Source organism: Vanacampus margaritifer, chromosome 18 (genome assembly GCF_051991255.1).
Source record: "Vanacampus margaritifer isolate UIUO_Vmar chromosome 18, RoL_Vmar_1.0, whole genome shotgun sequence".
NCBI classification, from domain to species: Eukaryota; Metazoa; Chordata; class Actinopteri; order Syngnathiformes; family Syngnathidae; genus Vanacampus; species Vanacampus margaritifer.
The window spans coordinates 2,286,820-2,311,238 of NC_135449.1; the positions used below are offsets into that span (position 1 = coordinate 2,286,820).

Genomic DNA, 24,419 nt, shown 5'->3' on the forward strand with positions numbered 1-24,419 from the left:
AACAGTACAAAAATAAAGATTAAACTGAATTATTATTTTATTGTTAAAATGTTAAAATTTACTTCTTTTTTTCTAAACCATGAGCTGTCAATTCAAAGTTGCCCTTGAACAGGAAAGTTTGCCCGCCCCTGGCTTACCTTTTGCAACTCATCGCTTTAGTGGTGTCAAAATGTGAACGTTCAGGTAAGCTGTTGGTGCATGCGTGTGCGTGTGCGAGCGTGCGCGCGCGAGTGTGAAACCGCTGATTCACGCGCCGGCACGCGTGCGAATGATTGGGAGCTCTGGCCCAAGAGGCGCCCGCTGAAAACGGTAGGTGCCGCACGGCATGACGCTGATGAATGCATTGATTGGCCCACATGACCACGCGGGCCCCACTGCGACCTCTGATTGGACGGGAAAACTTGATCGCGGCCGCCGCGTGCTCGATACCAAGCGCTTGATCAGATGAAAGAACAGGAGGACCGAAATATCTCGAATCTGCCGCAAATGGCGCCTGGAAGCGGCAATCACAACGGCGCCATTCGAAGAGTTTTGGTCTTCAGGGCTGCTGGTTGTATTTGAGTGTGTGATTTGAATCCTCGGGTTTTTAACTTGCCCTGCAGCTCAAATGCAGAATGTAAAGTGGACCAAAGCAGTCCCATCATTGTTGTGCGAGTAGATCGTAGTGTATTGTTTGGTAAAGTCCAAGTTTTATTTGAGCTTCCGGGAAACCGACGTGAAGGTCGTCAGTTGGCGCCGACGGAGCCCCGCTTCGGTTAGCTGGGCGTAAAAGAAGCTTTGTGAGGAGCCCGCAGAGCCCAAATGACTTTCTTTGAGGGGGCGGGCCGAGTGTCTTTGAAAGATATACGGCGCGCGTGTCTGCGAGCGGGAGGAAGTGAGGGGAAGGCGAGCGCGAGGAGTTAAAGCGCAGGCAGGCGATAAAGCCGGCCGTCTCGCCTCCCTGTGATGTGCGGCGAGCGGCGCTATCTGCAAAGGCGCAGCGGCGCTCCAGTCTGCCCCGCGGGGCCTCGCCACTTTGGCCCCGGGGACGACAGCCCTGATGGCGAGCCCCGGACCTTTCCCCTCCTACGTATAAAACACTGCTATCTTTCTCCCCGGGAAAAAACACACCACTTTGAGTGAGGGCGTGAAAAATGCCAGCGTGGGAAGACAGGCAGCCAAAGTGGATCACGTTTCCTTTCTTTCGACTGAAAATTGACAATTCAACTGACTGATTACTTTATTTTCGTGGGCAAAGTTGGCAAATTGTGAACAATTCTTCTCAAAAGAGGCTTCAAGCTGTTTATTGCCACTCCCAAAACTGACACGTGAAACAAAAGAGAATTCAACACAAACCCGCTAGCTTAATGCTAACATATCATTTATTTTTCCATTAACTGGCGAGCAAAAAATAGCATCGATGTCACGGGAGTTATGGTCGAAATTTTTTGTCAATTGGCACCTAATTGTTACTTAGTGACCTTTTGTTAGATTATTAATAAATATAAAAATATATATATTAAATTATAATTAATAATAATAATAAAATATTTTTTAAAAAAAACTAAAACTAATAAAAAGTCAAATAAAATAAAGCATTAAAAAAATGAATAAAAACAAAAAAAAATCTGTAAAAACTAATTAAAACTATTGAATTTAAAAACCACAATTCAACACAAACCCGCTAGCTTAATGCTAACATATCATTTATTTTTCCATTAACTGGCTAGCAAAAAATAGCATCGATGTCACGGGAGTTATTGTCGAAATTTTTTGTCAATTGTCACTTAATTGTTACTTAGTGACCTTTTTTAGATTATTATTAAAAAAAAATTTTTATAATTAATAATAATAAAATAAAATAAAAACTAAAACTAATAAAAAGTAAAATAAAATAAAGCATTGAAAAACGAATAAAAACTAACAAAATTTCTGTAAAAACTAATTAAAACTATTGAATTTAAAAACCACAAGTCAAAATGAAATATAGACAATTTGATGTGTTACCATACGATACCACTAAGCACTCAATGCTTGAGTAGTCGCAGATACCGATAGCATTAATACTTTTAATACATAAAATAAAATAAAAAAACTGTGACATAATTTTAAAGTAAGGCCTATACAGCCCAACATAACATTTTCCTTCAAATTGCGTGAAATTAATAGCAATTTTTTTATTTGTAGTTCCTGATCGCAAAATGGCCACAAGTGTCGGCTGCCGTCACCAGCACCGATACCTCGAAATAAGGCCAGGTTTCCGTATCTGCTATCATTATGCACCCATCCCTACTCCAATGAAAAATCCCAAACTATTATAAACCATAAGACTTATTTGACAGCAGTTGTGTAAGTGTTGGTACGACACTGAAGGCGTGCAGCTCTGAATTCTGACTTGCCCGGGTACTTTAAAACCCACATCGCCGTATCTGCGATATCGCAAACAAAAACTGCTCACGGATTATCGAGCGGAAACGCGTTGATCTGCGCTAATCTGAAAGGAAAATGCGCTTAAAGGCGGCCGTGAAAAGTCTTCCGAGGTCGAGCAGCGAACGCGCGGGGGGAGAATCTTGCCGTGTAATTGGCTTGTTTATCCTGATTAATTTCGCGCGCCGCCTCTAGAGGCCGCTTGTGCGGCTAATGGCGCTCGTCGGCCGAGTGGTCTCCGCATCAATCCTGGCAATCTGCGCGCCGCGTGGTCAAGTGGTCAGCGCGCTGACCTTTAAACATCTACATGAAGCGGGAGACTAAACGGCACGCACACACTCCGCGCACGCACACAATAACCTTTAAAGAGTGCCTGCTGAGTAGGTGAGAGTGCGTGCGTGTGCGGTGAAAATTTGCATGAGTAAGACTGCCCGCACAAATTCTTCACGGTCAGCGGACGAAAGGCGCGAGGACGAGGTGCGCGATCGCCGGCATGTTGCGCGCGCCCGGTGCGAGCGCTTGGAGCGCCGAGGGGAGGCGGATCGTGAGTCATCACTTGTGACACATCAAGCGTCGGCAAGCCGAGCCAGCTCCTTTTTTTTTCCCCGCGAACACGTTTGTCTTGTGGCGAGCAAAACCAGCAGATGGACGGGCGCTTCGCCGGCCGCCGCGTTTGTGTCAAAAGCGGCCTTTTTCCTACCTCCTCCTCCTCCTCCTCCTCCTCACTCCGGGACTCGCACGCACGCGCGCACGCACACGCGCGCGGAAAGCTCTTTGCTGACTCCGCCATATGCCCGCTTGAGGACGGGAACAGACGCCAAGGCGCGGAGAACCAGTCGGTACCAGTAAGGTACAACATGTCCTGTACCTCTTAGTCATCCTGATCCCGGAGGACTAATAAAAGTCTTTTTTTTTTTTTTCCATAAAATACGGCTTTGCAAAAAAAAAAAAAAATCGCTTGAATCGTGTAACTTTTCACCATCTTGGAATAGCTACGGGAAAATGCAGTCAGCTAAGATAGAAGCGAGGTCGGGCTGTCACGATGGAATCTTTTCAGTAGTCGAGTAATCAAGCCCGTATTTTTGGGGGTTAATCCAGTAAGCACTTGCAATTACCATATAACGCATTCAAACACAAAAACGTGTAAACAATTTTTTTTAATACTTTTTCCCTCACTTCCAAAAACGTAAACAAACAAAAAAAAGGGTTCGTGTAGGACGGCGACGCAAACATGCTCTTCTTTTTAGTCAACTTATTTTTAAAGTCAACTTACCCGACGCCACGTGACGCTCTGTTGGCAGCTTAGACCGTTTGCGTGCAGCATAACAGCTAAATGCTGCTTCACCATGTTAGCGTTGAGTCTACGGACCTCGTTTAGCATTCAGCCAAACCATTCAGAAATTTTTTATCAGCGACATCATCCTGTGCCGTATCTTTTTGTAACACATCGTTGCGGCGAAAAAGACTCCGGGGTGACACTCAAGCAAGCGAGCGAGCCGATCCAAGGTGCGAGGGCATTCCGGTGCTAAAAGGCCGAGTGTGGCCTGGTGGCTGGGTGTGATTTTCGCAACTTGAGGCTGTGAAAATAAAACTGCTAAGGCTGAGCGGTCCCTCCTGTGGTCTTTGGCACTGTTGGGCTGACAACTCCGTCCCAACACGCAAAGAACTTTCTGGAATCGGACCTTTAAGACAAAACTCAAGTCCATTTGTTGGCGTGTCAGTTTGTCCTAACGTGTTATTTAGATTAGCTAATGCTATTAACGAGCCTCATGTGAAGGTGTAATCATTTCATAACTGATGATTGTGTACATGCTAGATGCGCGGAGTTGGTGTTTTATGATCCTGTTGGTTAAGTCAGTTTTTCGCAGATTTTCGATTTCCGTTTAATCAAAGCTTAACCGGTACTTAATTCTCGTAAAATGTAAAATTTTTGCAAAGTAATATTTCAGCGTCATTCTGGTCACGGTTACGTTATTGTTGTAGTTTATTTTTTGAAGTGCAAAATAGGGCTGGGTATCGATTCAAATGTCCTAAATCAATTCGATTTTGATTCACAAGAGTTCAGATCGATCCGATTTTGATTTTTTTAACATTAAATAAAAATGAAAAAGATTCAGATTTGTCATAAAGTCATGTCTTTCTTAATATAAGAAAATCCGTTTCAACTCACATAAACGGTAAATTTCAAGAAAACAGTAAGACACAACACAATTTGGCCTTTAAAATTCTATTTTGTTAATTTATGGGGGGAAAAAATATATTAAAATAATCAATTAATGATTTTATGAATCTATATCATGCTCAAAAAGGAAAATTGATTTGATATTGATTATTCTTTTTTTTTTATATATATTTTTTTTTTATCCAGCCCTAAGGCATAGCGTTAACCGTCATTGTGCATGAGGCGGCCGCCAGTAATTCAAGTATTAGGAAATCAGACCGCCGAAAGAAAAAAGAAAAAAAGCGCATGCTATCTTATACTATTGATGAGCCTCTTGTTTGTGTTGATATAAACTGAATCCAGATGTTTATGTAACACCAGTTCAGGATTGCGTACATGTTAGATTCATGCTTTACGGCCCTCTTCGTTTAAATTGCTTTGCCGTTGGGCGTCAGGATTTTTACGGCAGAGCTCAACCCTTTTTTTTTTTTTTATGACGAGAGCGCCATCCTCGTAACAGTTGCAATATTGCTACGGTGTCATTTTCTTTTTTAAAAAACGGACCGACATTCCCGACCGGTCATTAACGTATGAAGTCATCAGAGCTCCTTCTCCATTAGACGGGGCAGCCTTTGTGGCGCCGGTTAGCGGGCGGGAAAAAAAAAAAAAAAACCTCAAGAAAAGCGTAGCAAAGCGATGGCGAGCGCAGATACGAGCGCAGATACGAGTGGCGGAAAAAGCCGGAGAAGGTCGGAGACACAAAGGGAGACAGGAAGTGAGATAAGACTGCAGAGATTCTCTCTCCTCGGACGCGGTCGGGATTCATCAGCGATGCAGAAACCTCACCCAAGCTGCTGACGCACGCACACACACTCACACACACTCCTATTGTCTTTCACAGCTTTTTTTATAGCCTCGTTGCAGGGTTTCCACTCGTTCTCACATCCACTCACTCGTGTGTCACCGGTTTTTTTTTTTCTTCAAGTTTTTTGTTTTTTTTTTACGTCCATTTCACTGCATCCACACGCTCATAACAACGGCGCACTTAAGCCTTTTGCAATTGGCGATTCACTCCGCTGCCCCATCTGGCATTTCAAGTTCATTTCTTTGCTGTTTGCCAACACACGCGAGCGAGCGAGCGAGCGCGCACACACACAACAAAAAAAACCAATTATTTTTGGCGCTCGTCTGGCATTAACACAACAACTGAAAAAGCCACGGCGTCCATTAAAGAGCCATTTCATTTCCCGCGCACGGAAAGAGGTTGCTTATTATTTGCGAACGAGACGGCATCATCAAGTGCGTGTGTCGTACCAAAGCATAAAGCGTGCGTGTGTGTGTGTGTGTGTGTGTGTGTGTGTGTGTGCGCGTGTGTGTGTGACTAAAAAGGATGAAAGTAGCTGTGATCTTATCCCGCTTTAAGACAAACACATTGTTCCGCCCGCAGACATTGTCATGGAAACAAGCCGGTTTGCCGGCGTACCGGCGGGGATGAGGCCAAAGCGCCGCGATGCAGCCGAGCGGGAGATGAGCGCAGATAAAGGAACACCCCCAAAAAATACAAAATGGGACAAGAACTAAAAGATTGAATACGGCGCTAAATGTAGCGGAAGAAGCCAACCTTGAAATGCGCAAGAGGCTTCAAAGCACTTTCTGATATTTCCCGGCTGGTTTATGTGCCCGCGGCCTTTTGGTTCGTTCGGTCACTGTGAGCTACAGTCAAGAAGCAACCGATAACTCGAGACTCAATACATCTTTTCTTGTTGTTTGTTAACAATAGGCGGGGGGGGGGGTGGCGAAGATAGGTTCAACCTCTACAGGGGGCGTGACAGTATGTAATTGGGAATAGCAACTTTAACTCATTCAACTTATAAATACGTTTTTAATACGTTGTCATGCACTCCCAAAAACGTATTTATATGTTTTTTGTTTGTTTTTTTTATGCTAGAAGGCTTTGATACAACCTCTGACATGAAGAGGTGGCTTAAAGCAAAGGTAGTTATTACAACAACAACAACAAAAACGGCCAGCAGAGTATAAGAGATCAACCAGGGCCATGTTGCGACAAACTCTTTTGCCAGTGTTTTCAACAGGTTTGTGAATCATGATGAAACTTAGCCATATTATAATGCTAATTGCTGCAAAACGGAAACAGATTTTTTTTTTCCTAATGAAAGAAGAGACTCTAATCTTGTTTTTGGTAGGTTTCATATTTTTATAGCAATAGAACAGAATATTCTGTGGACCTTGCAAAATCAGCCGGGAGCAAAGGGGGTTGCTTGAGGGAAAATGGCTGTTAAAATATCACATTTTTTGCTAGGGCTGCAAAGTTAGCTGAGTTTTTGTTGACGTTTAAACCCTCAAAAATTCAATTCATTACGGAGAATAATAATAAAGGTTAGTATAGGACTGAAATATTAATTACGGTTAATTTGTTAATTGAAATCACGATTAGGACAATCATTAGTTTTTTGTTGCAAAGCAAGAAAATGTTTAAACGTAATAAAATACAATTTCTTTTGGACCAAACAAGATTTATTTAATTATTTATTTATTTATTTTAATAAAAAATATATATATATATATATCCATTTAAACAAGTCAAAATGTGTATGAATAATATTATATTTTTGTTTATGATTATGCCAATTTTGCCATGCAATGCGTAGCGACATTATCAAGTATCTGTACACAGTCCTCAAAGTACTCCGAGTGCTCTATCTCCAAAAAAAGTGAGATCTGGTCAAATATGTAGCTCGCTAGCTAACATCACCCCTCGAGCACGCTAGCCAAAGGACAAGTGAGGGTTTGTTCCCTAACGGTGCCGCCAGCGGCAGAATTCCACGTGACGTCGTTGTGAAATGGTCTTTACAGCGCTAGATGCGCGACGTATCAAAACAAGCGCACCTTGAAATTCACAACAAGCTCCAAACCTTTTTCGTGTTTTTCTCGACTGATTTTTCGTGCCGCTGCCTCTTTTAAAAATGTCATTTGGTCACCGGGTTGCGCCGCAATCAAGGAGCCACCATTACCCAGCGAATCAATACCAACTCCTGACAGCGGCCATTTTAATCAGCGCTAATCAGCGCCACTCACTTCCATCACCGGCCGACAAAACCGAGTCACCTTGGCCGTGACAACAAAAAGCAGAAATTAGTCACTTAATGAGCGGCGGGGGCCGCTTGGCTGATGAATAGTTTGTCTTACAGCATTCAGCCCATCATCAGCGGATGAATGCTGTGCTTTTACTTCAGAGTTTTGTGGCTTTTCTTTTGCTACTAGCTAACTTGTCGATGGTGTTTCCTATTCGGTGCTAGCATTAAGCTAGCTCCAAATAGGAGTGACATTAAACATCTTGAAGGACCTTTTTTCGAAGGCTTTTTGTTTTTTGCAATGAAGACGTTAATAAAAGTTTGTAATTATTCAAAATTAGGGCAAGTGTGCTATCTTAAAATATTGAAAGTTTATCATAGTTTTGCCCATGAATGACAATTAAAGCCCTTTTCTTTAAAAAAAAAATAAAATAAATGTTTTTTTTGTCTTTTGACTCATATACCGTATAAGCTATTCGCTAATTTTGCTAACATTTCCCATTATCTCTTTGACTGCCAGACGTTTTCAGAAAAGGGATGCCGTGGGTGCCAGCCGATTTTAAGCATTTTGACTGATCTTTCAAGGTCCATAGAAAATTATGTGTTTGGACTATGGAAACGCACATACTGCCAACAAAAAGATTGGACTCTCATCTTCCATCAGAAAAAAAAGTTTGTTTCTACCTTATTCCGTTTTTGAGTAATCAACAATAGAAAATGGTTAGTTTCACCTGTTTTGAAAAAAAAACGTATTTTAACGTCTTTGGCACTCCTCCATAGGATTTTACTAAACGTTATTTAACGTTTTTGGCAGTCAGAGTTATTTGCTAGCATTAAGCTAGCAGAATTTAAGGCAAAGGCTTAAAGTGTTTTTTTTTAGTTTGAGAATAAACTTCATTCATTATTCTGACACGCATGCTGTGTTAATAAAGTTATTTTTACCCATGAATGACAGTTTAAAAAATCAGACTTTTTTTTTTTTTTAGCCAGCATATAAAAACTGTCGGTATAAAGCAAGTTGTCAACAACCAATCTGTCAGCGTCACGGCGACAAGCAATATCCGCCCGCATGGCGCAACGTGCTAGCCGCCGCCGCCGCCGCCGCCGCCGTCCTTCTCGTTGAGCAGCTGCCAGTGAGTGACTTCTGACAGCGTCGATCTTTATTTATTTCTTGTTTTTTCTCTCTCTTTTTTTTTTTTTTACAATTGAACTGCAATGCATACATTTGCATACATTTGCAAGCCTTTGCTCGTATATCTGTTTGCGCTAGTTAAGCGCGTAGTTAATCCACCTGCCGGTTATTAAAGAAGGGGACGCCTTCTCCGGTGTGTGTTTGCGCGCGCGTGTTTGTGTGCTGGCAGCTGATAGCAGAACTGCATCGTGGGCTAAAAACGAGTAGCGGGGCGGTGGGGCAGTGGGTGGGGGGCTGAGTGGGGGGGGGGGAATTGCAGAGTGCTATCTCCAGAATGACAGCGGCGCTATGATTGAAGCTCGCCACACTGGGATTTACTGTAGATGGAGCAGCAGTTTTTTTCCCCCCTCCCTCCCTCACCTCTCTATCCATCCTTCCTTCTTCTTCCCTCCATTTTGTTTGCCGGCCCGCCGTCCCCATCCTGTCTTATTAAACACCCCCTCTCCGCACTAACGCACACACCTCGCCGCCATCAGGTGCGGTGTAATGTGCGCTCCCCTGATGTGCGCCCCGGCCGCCTCAGTCCGCCATTTTGATTCAGTACAGCTGATCATGTGCGTCTCACTCAATCACCCCCCCCCCCCCCCCAAAAAAAAGAGAAAATGAAACACCAATGCCTGGTTGTTGCGGAAACGGGGAGAAATTAGAATGAGATTAAGACATAAGAGAAAGAAGGCAGCAGTTAGTCACCTCGACAAGTTCAGGAATGAATGGTGAATTTCTGGAAAGTTTTTGGCAAATTTCTTTAAGATGTCAAACTATATAATTTTGGAATGTCAATAATCTATTCTGCAAATTGCGCTTATTTTATATATATATATATATATATAAAATAATCGCAATTTGCAGAATATATATATATATATATATATGTGCTAGGAGTGTCAGGTGATAATTTTTTTTAATCGTAATTAATCGCATTACTTCAATAGTTAATTCCCAATTAAGCGCAAATTTTCTATCTGTTCTAAATCAAGTCTGCGTGAGTGTCTGGCCGTGAGCTGTGGCTTTTGTGTTTACTGTTCTCCTGGAGTTCACGATACTGCTCATAAAAGCACTTTGGTGACTGCGACTCTCTTTTCCCACATGGAAGTCAATATAGTAAAAAAAAAAAAAACAAACAAACACGAGAATCGATTGCTGAGGGGCGCAAACGACATGGTGGGGAAACGCCGTATATGGTTTGATTTCCTCCTCTAAGCGTCTTCGCTTCAATGTATTTTTAGTGCAGCTGTCCATGAAAATGTGCGCTTCACTCAATCAGACTCTCTTTGTCTCTCGCGCTCCGCAAGAAAAAAAAATACCACCCAGTTGCCGTGGAAACGGTGAGAAATTAGCAGGTGGAAAAGACATATGAGGCCGAAATTGGCAACTTACTCGGGTCGTTAATTTTCCGGGACGCCCGTTTGTGTTTTGATTGACGCTGATGAATTCGCACATTTGTTTCTATAGTTGCATTCTACATGTTTGAAGATTTCCGTTTCTTTTTGGGTGGCTATAAACGTCCAGTGATGCACTTTGGAATCCGGAATTAGTTGCGGCGTCCTCACTATATGAGAAATATGGTGCGTTATGTTGACAAGACATACAGTATTTATTTTTCAGATTCCAAAATTGCAGTCAGGTTTCTTCTAGCACGTCAAGTTTTTTTTTCCGCCACAGCTCATCCTCCAGAAAAGCAAAATTCCACTGATGAGCTGTAGTAAGACTGTAGTAAGAAGAGCTAATTGCGATTGGACTCATCTACAGCTACGTGGCAACGTGTGGCTTTATGCTTTTTTTCTCTTTTTTTAGTTTTCTAAGCTGTAAAACGGGCATCCTAAAGATAAAAAAAATTGACGTGAGTTAACAAAAAACTGAGATCACTTTTGGATTCCGCACCCAAAAATTTGTTCAAGACTAAAAACTAGGCTAAAAACCGTCAGAGCTAACTCAATAAAAATGGTGTTACCCAGTGTAATTAATCTACTGAATTTCACCTGGGTTCACGATTGTGTTGATGCTTTATGATCCTCTGTTTTTAAGAGCTTTTCTGCCCTCTTCTGGCAACTAAATGCAATTACAAACGCCGTATATGTGGCCGCCATTTATTGTGGGTTTTTACATTCCCTATAGCGCTTGTTCAGAAATCATTGAATGTTGTTGTTGCGTCTTTCTGCTTGTCCCCATCAGGGTTGCAGTATGATTGCGTACATTTTACATCAAGCTCACTCTCGTTGCTTTCATGGCCAGTCCTCGAAATGTTGAACGTTGACGCCGCGTTGGTCCCTCGCTGGGATGAACGTTTAGCTTGGACTCATCCGTCCGCCACACGCTTGTGATTGGAGCTCATTTGGGTTGGTCAGTTGGTCAGAGCTCTGGAATTGGTTCAAAATGGCCGCTTCCAACCCAAATGGCTGACTTCCTGTTGAATTTCACGCGTGGGTCCTTGAAACTTTTTAGTGTGTCTACTTACGACGGACACGTCCACCCGAATTTTTGGTCAATGTGTTGAGAAGCGGATTTTTTTTTTCCCTTCTGTCATTCCTTCTAAGGCAGCATTTGCCTCCCGTGTGTTGCGTGTCTTAGCGTGTTCACACCGAGCTAATACTGACTCACTCTATTAATCTGAGATGATCCACTCACAGTGATCGCGTCAGGTGTGCCAAGTGTGTGTGTGCGTGCGTGCGTGCGCACACGTATGCCGCTCCATATGCTTCGTATGCGCTGCGATGTGAGGAATTGCAACAGGAAGAGAAAGTGTGAGCGTTTCGGGGGTCAGCGAGCACCAGGATGCTTTACGCCCGTGCGCGTAAATTAGCGGCGAGAGCGGAGAGGCGCGCCGCGCACGCAAACTTAACGACGCCTGCGTAAATTACTCGTCTTCATTGTGTGTGGTTTTTGTGGCTGTGTGTCGCTGTCGGGAAAGCCAAGCCACCAATATTTACACACACCGTGCGCATGGAAAAAAAACAGGAGCAGCCATTTTCACTGAAGCAACCCCCTTCGCTCCAGGCTGTTTTACTGGATTTTTGACAGATTTTAGGCCCACAGAATATTGTGTTGTATTGCTATAAAAACATGGAACCTATTAAAAGAAAGATTAGAGTCTCTTCTTTCATCAGGAAAAAAAAAGTATATTCCTGTCTCCATTTTGCAGCAATTAGCATTAGAATCTAGCTAAGTATCATCATTATTCACAAAGCTGTTGAAAACACCGGGGAAAAGAGTTTATTTGCAACATGGCCCTGGTGGCTCTCTTATACTCTGCTGCCATATGCTGGCTGTTTTTTGTAATAACCACAATTGCTACAATCATTCTCTTCAGTTCAGAGGCTGCATCAAAGCCTTCTGTATGCTCTAGCATAAAAAAAAAAAGAGGTCTAAATACGTCTTTGGGAGCATGGTAATATTTAAAATAGAATGTACATTTTTGGGAGCAAATGAGTTAAACTTGTCTAAAGGAGGACTGAACAATTTTGAAAAGTGTTTTTTTTTCCCCTCAATATTATGATTTAATATGTGATTATTTTTTCAAGGTCTTCTTTGCATGTATTTAAAAAATAAATAAATAAATAGAAGCAATAAATTCATCTTCATGCTTACGTGCATGTCAGATTTCTTATGAGACCTTGCAAACCGACGTTTTCCATTGAGACAAATGGAAATGCCGATCGACTTTTATTTACCTTATTTTGATTTATTGTGTGGTTAAAAGTTACATTTCCTATATATAAATAGTCGAAAACAGTTTATGAGGATGAAATAATAGTGAGTTTGCTAGCAAATCACAGTTGCCTTTTTGGCTACCATAGCTGTGGTTATTGCTTACCCCAAAATGGCCGCCATTTTACACAAACAAGGAAAGTTCCGTAGACTGAAAATTGCGAGCGAGGAAAAGTTTTTTTTTTCCTGTTACAAACCAAATTGTTAGTAAATCGGGTTGTTGGTCAAAGCAGGTTACGCTGTACGGTGGTGAGAAAACGGAGATTTTACAACAAGAAGCAAAAATAATTAATGGACGTATGCCAATCCCGAACTCTTCCACGAAAATTGGCCAATCAGGATCGGTGGTGTCGTCAACACGTAAAGAAAACGATTCTTGTCCACATCCGTCGTTGTCTTACACACAATAATGAACAGCGTCAGTCAGTGATCACACGATGCCACAAGCAGCCGCCATGTTGCTTCTCCACAATGATACGTCATCTTTTTCTTCTTCTTCACACAAACGGAAGACAATTTGCCATAATTGCTCTTTGTATTGTGACATATTCTGGCCCTCGCCGCCTCCTCCTCTTCATTATTCCGTCCATTCTCCTCACTGGAGTGCGGCCCCATTTGCCGTTTCCACCCGGGTGCTCGTCGCCGGCTCAGCCGTAGCAAGCTTATTACGCTCTATTCATTACGCCGCCGCTCCTCCACTCGTCCTACCCCGGCCCGACCCGTCGCAAGATGGCTGCCGTGCCGGAGGCGCGGGAAAACACGTCGCCCTCGCTTGCGTATGCAGCGCTTGGTACCGACCGCCGTGGCTTTTCACAAAGATGTGCGTGCGTGCGTGCGTGTGCGCGGGCGAGTGTAGATAAGAGGCCCGAGAGCTTAAGGATGATGGATTGCCAAACCTTGGGCTAATGTCCTTGGGGGTCACCAATGGCGTGCCAGGCAAGCTGCCATCGGTCGCCGCCTCACAGTGGGGAATTCTAATTGGCCGCTCGTGCGGCGCTTGGCCGCCGTTCTCCATCTTTGCGGCGTTTTAAGAGCGGCAACCACAGGAAAGTCTCGCATTAACTTTTAACACATACACTTCATTTCTTCCCGTGGATGATGTTTTCTGTTGAGAAGGATTTCATGAAAATGTGTACTTATAATTATTTATCTATTTTTTATATTTTTTTATATTTAATTTTTGGAATTAAAATTACATATAGGGATGTTTTGGTTTTAAAATGTGTATTTTTTTATATATCTTTTTAAAAATGTTTGAATTGGGAGAGCTTTATTTTCATGAGGTGGGATTTTTTTTCTTCAATATAGTTAAAATTACAGTTCAAAAAATGGACTGGATTTTTTTATATTTATATTTATATTTTTTTAATGGGATTTTTTTTAGCACTTTAAACATTTATTTTAACTCAAATTTGATTGGATTTTTCCATCTCAATTTTAAAATGTAGCTTTAAATATTTTTAATTGGGATTTTGATCTTACATTCTATATAAAAACAATTGATTTTTAAAATATTTGTATTTTATTCGTTTTTTTGGGGGGGTTGTTTAAAAAAAGAATATAATTTATCTTTTTTTCAATCTTTAAAAAATATATATATTTTTATAGGGATTTTTTTCAATTAAATAAAGGAATACATTTTTCAATACTTTTGATGTGACTGCATCTCATACTTCTACAAAGAGCTAATTAAAAAAAATCTTGCTTTTTTTTATACAATAAAAAAACAATTGAAAAATGGAATTTTAAAAAAAAATATGTAGTTTTTGCTCAGAAGAATGTTGAATATGATCTTTTCTATTTTATGAATATTTGTTGGGAAAAAAAATTAAAGATTTTTTCCTTTTGAAAAGTGAAAATAATTAAAAAAATCGATTTTTGTTTTCTTATGCCACGCATGCTATGCTGTCAAACGTGCCATCAGACTTATTGTCGTTGCTGGCGTAAGCTGCAAACTCACACGCGTGATCAAAGCTTGTTTACACGGCGCGCTACGCTACAATTAATGCCAGAGCAGGAAGTGTTTGCGTGCGCGCGTGTGTGTGTGTTTTTAATATTCGTCAGTGCGGATTTGCTTGACAATAACAAACATCGGGAGCGCCTTAAATAATATTTTGCCAGCTTTTGTTTCCCTCGGCTGGTTGTGATCAACACCCACCATTTTGTCATGTCGGGGCAGAACGCGTGGGGGGGAAGGCGACACGGCCCAGGAAATCGTCTAATCACCATCATTATCTCGTCTTATTCAGTTCCTCTTCTTTTGTTTTTCTTTTTCAATCGTTTTTTTATATGGTACAAATTAGCACTCACTCAGTCACCCATCTTTTAACCTGCCGCCTGAACAAAACCAAAACGGGATGCAGTTTGGATGCTCGCGAATAGTTCTTCCCAAAAAAAAAAAGAGGCATAGATGAATGACACATCATTACACAACTTTACCTTACGAAAGTTAGCTTAATGCTAGTGCATAATGCGAAACACCATTGATGGGCTAACAAAATTAGCATCTTTGTTGCGGTATTAATGACAGCTGACATTTGGACACAATCTGTGTACAGTCTGATAGGAAAGATTTGTGAGAACATAAGACATCATTAGGCAAAGAGAATTACATGTTTTTTATTGGACTAAATGACATAACTTTACGAAATTCCTCTAGCTTAATGCTAACGCATAATGGAAAATGCCGTTGATGGGATAACAAAATTAGCATTGACGTTGCAGCAGTTAACGTGCTTTTAACAACAGGTATTTGAACACAATTACTCCAGTAACAAAATCCTGTATATCTTCTTTATCCTCTGTCAAAAACGATACTGCGTCTTAGCTAGTGGCGGTCTTTATATTTCTTTATCAGATCTGGAATTAGAAACTCGTAAATAAGTATCATAGCGACGCTGAGTGCGAGTGTTGTTGTTGTAGCTCGCGAGGAGTACGTGGCCACCTTCAAGGGCTCGGAGTTCTTCTGCTACGACCTGTCGCCCAACCCCATCCAGTCCAGCAGCGACGAGATCACGCTGTCCTTCAAGACGCTGCAGCGCAACGGGCTGATGCTGCACACGGGCAAGTCGGCCGACTACGTCAACCTGGCGCTGAAGAACGGCGCCGTGTCGCTGGTCATCAACTTGGGCTCGGGCGCCTTCGAGGCCCTGGTGGAGCCCGTCAACGGCAAGTTCAACGACAACGCCTGGCACGACGTCAAGGTCACCCGCAACCTCAGACAGGTAAACGCGCAGCCCCGCCACGCGCGCACATTTAGAAATGACACCAAACAAGAGCGCTTAAACGGCGCTGACCTCGGCCAAGGCTTTCGGGTCGTCGCCGAACTGATTAAGAATTTTGCAAGTTGTGTGGAATTGGTTGTCCGCTAACAATTGATGTGAGCTTTGACAGGTTAAGTGCAGCTCCAATACTTTTTCTTTTTTAATAGGGAAAATAGTCAAGAAAATAATGTTAAAAAAATATATATTTTTTTAATTATAACACAAAAATTTCAGTAAAAAAAATTTGAGGGTTGCAAAATTATCTCTTTCACTGACTTTACTCCTTTTAGTTAAGTGACATTTTTGTTTTATTGTATAAACTGTTTCCAATATAATTTTCAAAGTTTCAAATACTAATATTGTCAAATATTTACATGTTTTTAATATATATATATATATATATACTCTATATATATATTTATATATTTATAATGATTGGGATTTAGTTTCTTAAATTTTAGATTTTTCTTATTATTCTCCTTTGTTTTAAAAGCAGATTGCAAAAATAGTGGTTTCAAAATTTGTATTATCTCTAACTGATTTTTTCTTCTTTTTTTAAACTATAAATAGTACTTGAATAGGTTTTTATTTAATATAATATATAGTTTTAACAAATAAATGTTCTTAAATTAATGAAAAGAATCAAAGCCTTTTTTATTATTTTATTATTCTTTTCATTTTTAACTATCCATCCTAAAAAAAATGTCTGCACTTAATTTTTTTTAATCTTTCCATATAATATTTAATTTAATATATATAATTTATTTAAATTATATGGATTATTTAAAAAATAATAATAATTTGTATTCTCGATATTTGATTCCTAATATTTTAATTTGATAAAATTCTAATTTTCTTCAAAAATATTTTTTTCCCAATTGTGTTTTTTTTTCTTTCACTTGATAAAAAAACCTTATTATTCAAGGAAATTATTCAAAAAATATATTATTCACTATTTTACACTAATTATTCAAAAAAAATGTCCCTTATTCTTATGTGTGATGTACTGCAAATACAGTAAATCCCCATCAAGCAGCACCATGCAAAAATACAACATCATGCCAGAAAAAATATGATAAGTAATTTGAACATAAATAAATAAAAATAGTCTATAGTGCACATGAGGCGTGTTATGCCTTCTCGTCAGTATTGAATGGCAGCATTGATGAAACAATCCCAAACCGTCATTTTTTTTTTTCTTCTTTTGGTGCCAACATGAACGAATGCATTTCCCTCCACTTTGTATTTGACTTTGGCGCACCACAGTGCGTGAGTGTTGCCAGCTGCCGAGGACCCAAGGTAACTAACAGAACTAACCACTAGCCAACTAACTCACGGAAACTTCTGCTCGTGTGGAAGCGCCACCGAGTCCGCGCGTGCTCCACAGCGTCAATGTCTTGTTTAGTTTTCAGCCGTCCAGCAGCTCTCGCAGGTGAGTACTTCTTCTCATCCAACCCAGTGAGCTCTACTACTACTACTACTACTACTACTAACGTCTGACTACTAACTTGTTACTAACCTGCCAGCGGAACTAACTAACACCATCCATGGAATGATTCATACTACTAACCTAACCTGTGCCCTTCTCCTAGCGAAAAGTACTCCTCGGAGGGCCTTCTTTTTTGAGCTTTTTCCTTTTCCTTTTTCCAATTCCTTCTGTTGACAGTTTTTGATTTGCTTTCCTTTCTTCCCCCCTCTCCCACAAAGCACTCAGGCATTGGACACGCTATGGTAAACAAATTCCATTGTTCGGTAGATACCATTCTAATTGTTTCTTAGTTTGGCTTTTGCCACCCGTGTCTTATTTCCTTTTTACTACGACAAAAAGAGTAAGCAATAAAAAGGATAAGTGCGGTTGTTAATTTTTTTGAAAGCTTTTAAAAAAACAATCTCTTCCTCACCCAGCCCCCCCCCCCCTCTCTTGTTGCCTTTTTTTCTTTATGACCCCCTTTCTCTTCCCGCCTCATGGCTTACGATTGGCTCGTGTCTCACCTGCATGCCGGCGCCCCGCCTCCTCCTTTGCATGCACAAAAACGGACTCCTCCCCGCCTTGCTTGTTGTGTTGCGGCCCCGAGCGCTAGCCTGCACAAAGACCGAATCCTTAGGTTTCATTTTATACTTCGGAATACTCAACACGGCCGAAATTCCATTCGTTCTCGCAAGCATTTTGTGAATTTAAGTCGATTGAGGTCTCACTTTTTTAGAGTCTTCCCCTGGAAAGTTTAGAGGTTTCACAAATATATACATAACAGGAAGCGCAAAAAGTCTCAAGGACTAAAATTGAATAGGAAGTTAGACATTCGTTTTGGGTAATTTCAGGGTTTTTTTCAGGAAAATTTTGGGTAATTTCTGAGGAGTCCTTACAAGGGAATTTGCCCAAATAAGCTCTAATCACAATTAGTAACAGATAGATAGAGGATTAATTCCCATAGCTAAAATTGCAGAGGAAGTTAAGGCAGCCATTTTGGGCGATTTCCCGACCTCATGTTTTGACGAACTTCTATTACAGAATTTGCCCAAATTAACCCTAATCCCAACTGGTGCCGGGTAACCTTGACAGATGGCCCACAAGTTGCCACGGCCAAAATCGAAGAGGAAGTCGACAATATTAGGTTAAGGCGCAGCCATTTTGGGTAAATTCCAGAGCTTGTGTTGACAAACTTCTACTATGGAATTTACCTAAATGAGCCCTAATGCCAATTGGAAGCAAGTATGCTGACAAATTGGCCACAAGGTAGCCAAAATCAAAGAGAAGAGAAGAAGAGAAGAGAAAGTCGGCCATTTTGATTTTGGGCAAATTCCACTCTTTGTTACTTTGACAAACTGCTATAAAAGATTCCTCTAAATGATCCCCAATCGGAAGCAGATAACATTTGCCTACGCTATCTACCTGTAAGGCAGACGTCATAAATTCTTACTTGTAAGTTAGAAAAAATTCAGCCTATGACAGCAGTTTCATTAATTGACACAAAATGGGATGGTCGTGTCTATCACAGCTTTAATTTAACAGTTGGCCAATCTAGGTTGAAGTAGCAATTTTGGGCGAATTCCAGGGATCGTATTTGTCCAAATTCCTACTAAGGAATGAACTGAAATGAACCCCAAGACCAATTAGCAGAAAACATCCACAAAAGATAATAAACCAGAGTAAAATAATTGTGAAGCTTTTTTGCCAGAGCCTTCTAATGTGGGCGGGGTCTAACGTCAACGTTTTCGATCATTTCGAAGATTGTCCATGAGAAATAGGGTGCGAGGGCCCGTTGGTCGCTGCTTGTAGCTTGCAATCTTTGTTTTGTTCTCCGGTCTTCCCGGGCTGCGGCTGCATGCTTGGCATCATCCCATCATCTTCTTTGCGCATGTGGAATGAGCAACCACGCCGCATGCTTTTAGATCTACTTGTGGAATGAGCTGTGGCCCATCTAACACTTTTGTGTGTATTAATCAATAAGTGTGTGTTGGTCGTCAGGGTGTCATCTGAGCTGAAAAAAAATTAACCCCAGCCCCCTCCCCTACCCCCCCTCCCGAGATGGCAACCCCCCCCCCCAGCCACTAACAACATCATCGCAACTAACAACACACTAACACCATCACGGCTTACTAACATCATCAACCCTCACCACAGTAACTCCACACTACTAACGAGCACCAGGAAGCCTGCGGACTCGTACTAACACCCTCCGCCTGCTGCTGTTTGTAAACAACGGCCCTCAAGTGACAGGATTGGAGCCTGTCGGATGGCAAAGTGAGCCGCTCGCGTGTTGAGCCAGGCAGGCTGTTAAAAGTTGTATTGGCGAGTAAATCAAATCAGCGGCGGCACAAAGAGCTTTGAATGCAAAAGGTGCGAGTCAGCATTTGTTGCGCAATCTTCCATTACAGTGTTGACAAAGTGACCCTTGTCGTGGACATGCGCGTCTGCCATGGCGCTAAATGGTCTCTCGGCCCCAGGATCAATAACGGGACAATGGTGTGGGTTTCATCCCGTAGCATGTCATGGTTGGCTTCTGCAGGTGGTCGAGGCGAGCGCGTTTTGACCTTTAGTGTTGTCGACGGTTTGCGTTCCCAACTGGGGTCACTACGGGTAGATTTACAGCTAGGAAAGTTTTTCTCACAGAGGAATCTCGCTGCAGATAGATAAGTCCCTTGGGTTTAAGAACCCTTAACCGTAACAACTCGGATCTTTCGGTCGGCGCTAACAATCCCGTTTGGCGCCGATCTCTGAGGAAGAGTCCCCTCAACCCAGATGACAACAGACGTTTCAACCACAGCAGCTAAAAGGCCCGCCCCCCTTAATCCTCGTTATCACAGAACGCCATCCCACATCTGAGACCATTTGTTGCCGAACTCCGACTAAGGAGGAATGTCCTCAACCCAGATGTCTCCCGGGTTGAAAAACCTCTGCCGGGATAACTAATAAAAGCCTGCCAAATCTTGATCACTCAGAATGTATCGCCATCTTCTGGAGGTTGGACTATCTTACAGGATCCTACTGACAAACCTGCTCAACTCATTTCTAAAAACCTGGACCACCCCTCTTTGGCATCCGTAGCATCTCACGACGTCTCCCTTTTCCAAGGCGGCCCCGTGTCATAGCTAACCACCCCCTTCATTCATCACAAAAAAAGGACGAGTACCCTGAACCTTGATTTGGGTGAAGAAACTTCCCCCAACCCAGATTTCATCTTGGGTCCGTTGGCTTGAAAAACCTGTACTCTGTTCGCCACATCAAGAGACTGACGCTACCTTGCCCATCCACAGTGTCATTGCTTTCCTCCCACTTCTGACACTATTTTTCACCAAACTCTGAGAAAACCCGAATTAGCGCCTAAATCCATTGGATTTGGAAGATCTGCACAATGACCACAACCCTATTCAGCACGACTCTGTGGCATGACGACCTCCCATCGATTTACCGTACTAGCTCCGACACCAAACTCCAGATCTCTAAAGCAGACTTCATCCTGGGTAACTGGGTTGAATTTGTCCTCAAAACTTGAAAGACTTCCCTAAACTCGGATTTTGAGGCACATCTACTGGGTTGGGTCCAGGGTGGAACCACCTGACCTTTGGGTCCGTTGAACTGCCAGTCTTACAACCGAGACCTGTGACACCAGGAACCTGAGACCATCGAGCCCACATATTTGCTGGAACTGGCGTGCCGGCCCACTCCGTCACAAGACCTCCGCCAGCGCCGCGAGGTTTCCTTCCAACGTGGACCCCCACGGATGGCCTCTCGCAACAACATCCCCCAACTTCCGACACCCAGTCTAGCGCACGACATCCAATGCAGAAACACACACGAGTCCCCAAACCAATCAGGCCATCTCCCCGCCACATAACACAACATTTGGTTGCCAGAGTAACGGGGGGCTAATTTGGCTGCTCTGCGCCTAGCTAGCGCCTAGCGCCGCCTTTGGCTGTGAGTATATAGCGTGTCCTTTCCCTGTGCTTTGTTGTGTAGGTGACCATCTCGGTGGACGGCATCCTGACCACCACGGGCTACACCCAGGAGGACTACACCATGCTGGGGTCCGACGACTTCTTCTACGTGGGAGGGAGCCCCAGCACGGCCGACTTGCCCGGCTCCCCCGTCAGCAACAACTTCATGGGCTGCTTGAAAGAGGTGGGCAGGTTTTGACGTCGGTAACGATATCAAGAGAGTTCATTTGTTTGGCGGATCTGTTTTGCTTTTAACGTCTCACTTGAGGTTTCGGCATTTATCTTCAAACACGTCGAATGTATTTAAAAACAAATGTCTGCTTTACAGGCTCTTCAAAACAATACACAAAGCTGAAATGATATATTTGCATGCTCCTTAGCTGGGTTACATCTTCCGTCTGACTGATTCGGTCGTTCGCGATAGATTCCACATCCCTAGACGGGACTAATCCTGTCACATATCTCTTTGACTTACATCCCACATGCAGCCGCACGTCGCGTTCGCCGCCGTGAAATTGAAAAATAACCACTGACGTCCGTGCGAAAACATTCCGAGGATCATCTTTCACCAATTTCAAGTGCGTTCCGGTTCTCTTTTTTGATTGGTGGATGACGTCACAGACTTCAGTTTGTGCGATTGAATGCCCGTTTAGAATTACATTCAATTGACTTGACTATAGTATTCAATCCTGATCCTGAATAAACAGATCTTTAAAAAAAAAAAATCAATGATGATGTTGCCCGCAAACGGTTATTACAGTGTCTGTTGCTCTCCTCCATATTTTACCAACATTCTCTTAAAAGAAAAAAAAAAAGCCCGCCCACAAACACAGTCGCTTCCAACTGGCAGATTCTCCCCCAAAGTCCCAGACACCTTGCCGACATCAGAGAGAATCGCTGATGTGGACCGTCGTTGGGGGACTAGCCGCATGCTAATTAGCCCTGCTGCGACTCGCGTGATTCTTCTGCACAGCACGCGGCGAGGAGAGACAAATAGACGCGCAGCCGGCGAAATGCGCGTCTTTCGTTCACGCCGCGAGCAGGAGTCGTCAACGAACCAAGTGACAGATGACGTGCCAAACGCAGATCTGTACGTGTACTGGATGTGGCCATTAAGATGGGTCGCCTTTAAAGCGGGCCTGCGCACGTTTGCATATTTAATACTGCCACGCTGTCGTCATTAAGTGCGAGCAAATGAAGACGTACTTATGTATGTCACGTTCTTCTGCCGGCTTCTTGCCGTTATCATATCATAATAGATATATTAGTAGAACAAAATCATGCTCGGAATCCGTCTGCGTCAGAAGAAAAGGTCTTAGCAATTTTTTTGTCACGGTGTTAAATGACATTTTATTGTTACAGTATTATAGGGATGTAATGATATCCAAACATAACAATATGATATTAATCGTATAAAAAAGCTCACCATACTGTATAAAAACTTATATTGCGATATTGTAAAAAAAAATTATAAAAAATTATTGAAAAAGTTAAATATTGCTTCCCCCTTCCCAAACATGTTACGTTCTCCTTCATTATTGGCGATTAGCGTGCGTCTTAAACATAGGTGGCCAAAGCATGTCTAATTAAAATTAAACTGCACTAATTATCCAGCCACCAGAGGGTGCTGCAACTGCACTAATGGAAAACAACCTGGCCTTTTTCACAGATGTACTGCTTTTCATATCATACCTTGACAACAACAATATCGTGGCAACTATACTATATATATATATCGGTATATTGCGGTATTACCGTTGCATTTAATAGTTTTAATTTGTTTTATTTTACTTCACTATTACTACTATTAGTATCACTACTATCAATGCAATTTGACAAAAACATGCCAAATTTTATTATAATATTTTTAAAATTCATTATATATATATATATATATATATTTTTTTTTTTTTAACACATTTCGTATTCTATGTCGTCGACTTGGATTTTTCTCAGTGTTTCAATATTTATTCATTGTAATAATTTCAGTAATTGCATTGCGTTGTTTTTTTTTTATTTAGCTTGTTTAATAACATGCAGAGGCTAATGGCTAAGAAGAAGATGTCAAAGGAAGAGGGCAAAGGGCCTCCAGAGCTAAAAGAGAGTGGGGGGGCGGGCGAAGGAGGTTCGGGTTAATAAAGCCGAGCTTGTGTTTTTGCGCCCGTCGCATCAGAATGCTCGGCACATTCGCCGTCTTCTGCTGCTCAGTGAGAGAGCGTTCTGTGTCGGAGCCCAGCAGGAAGGAACGCAAGCCACCGGCCTCAAAATAGTCACAATCCAGCAATACTTGAAATTAGAGCAGGAGTCTTGTGCATTTTCTTCCACCAAAATGTAAAACAGACCCCAAGTGTGATGTGCTTTTGTCTAAATATACCGAGGATCAAGAATTGTTGACGTTTGACAGCGTATTTCTTGCGATGGCAAAATCGTGTAATGCGCTGTCCTCAGTACGTTCTTCTTCGTCTCTTATCCATGTACTACTTTTACACAGTGCCCCCTTGTGTTCATGCTGAAGCACCACAAAATATGCAATTCAAATGTCAGTCATAAGTTGATACACTAAAATGGGTTCTATTTCAGTAAAACTCGAGTATGTACACAAATTTAAGCTCTCAGTCTGGGGAAAAAAAAAAAAAGTGGTCTGGGTTGGAATCCGCTTCATTTAGGACTGGCTTTTTCAGTGGTTGGTTCTGACTCGGGGTGATAATCAAAGAACACTCCCCGATGTCCAATTACGAGTGTTTGAAATGACTCCCAAGAAGTTCTTCCAAATAAAAGGCTCCATCTTTAGGGATTCAAAGGTGACTTCTTGTTTCATCCTTTCTCCTCCTACCCCTTAAATCCCGTCTCTTTTTTTTTTTTTTTTTTCTTGGCCTGAAGGTGGTGTACAAGAATAACGATGTGCGGCTGGAGCTGTCTAGACTCGCTAAACAGGGAGACCCGAAAATGAAGGTACATTTTGTCTTGTCCTTTTCTTCAAGTCCAGCCTTTTTTTTTAATGGGCTTTCGAAGTATAGTTACTGTAATGCCCTTGCATGTGGGAAAGGAGAGACACAGTTGCACAGAGCTGTATCAGGGTTGGTATATAGAAATTTGATTTTATATTATGGTTAGTTTTGTTTTATGTTGCTTTGTTTTTTGAATTCATTTATTTTTAATTAGTT

General features: G+C 42.0%; 1 protein-coding gene across 1 annotated transcript in view; it reads left to right on the plus strand.

Moving 5' to 3' along the window:
* nrxn1a (neurexin 1a) overlaps positions 1 to 24,419 on the plus strand; it is a 76,671-nt gene that overhangs the window by 15,467 nt on the left and 36,785 nt on the right. The window contains 4 exon segments of the mRNA XM_077551171.1: positions 15,479 to 15,780; positions 17,527 to 17,550; positions 21,278 to 21,439; positions 24,136 to 24,207. Of these exon segments, the coding sequence (XP_077407297.1) occupies positions 15,479 to 15,780; positions 17,527 to 17,550; positions 21,278 to 21,439; positions 24,136 to 24,207 (560 nt within the window).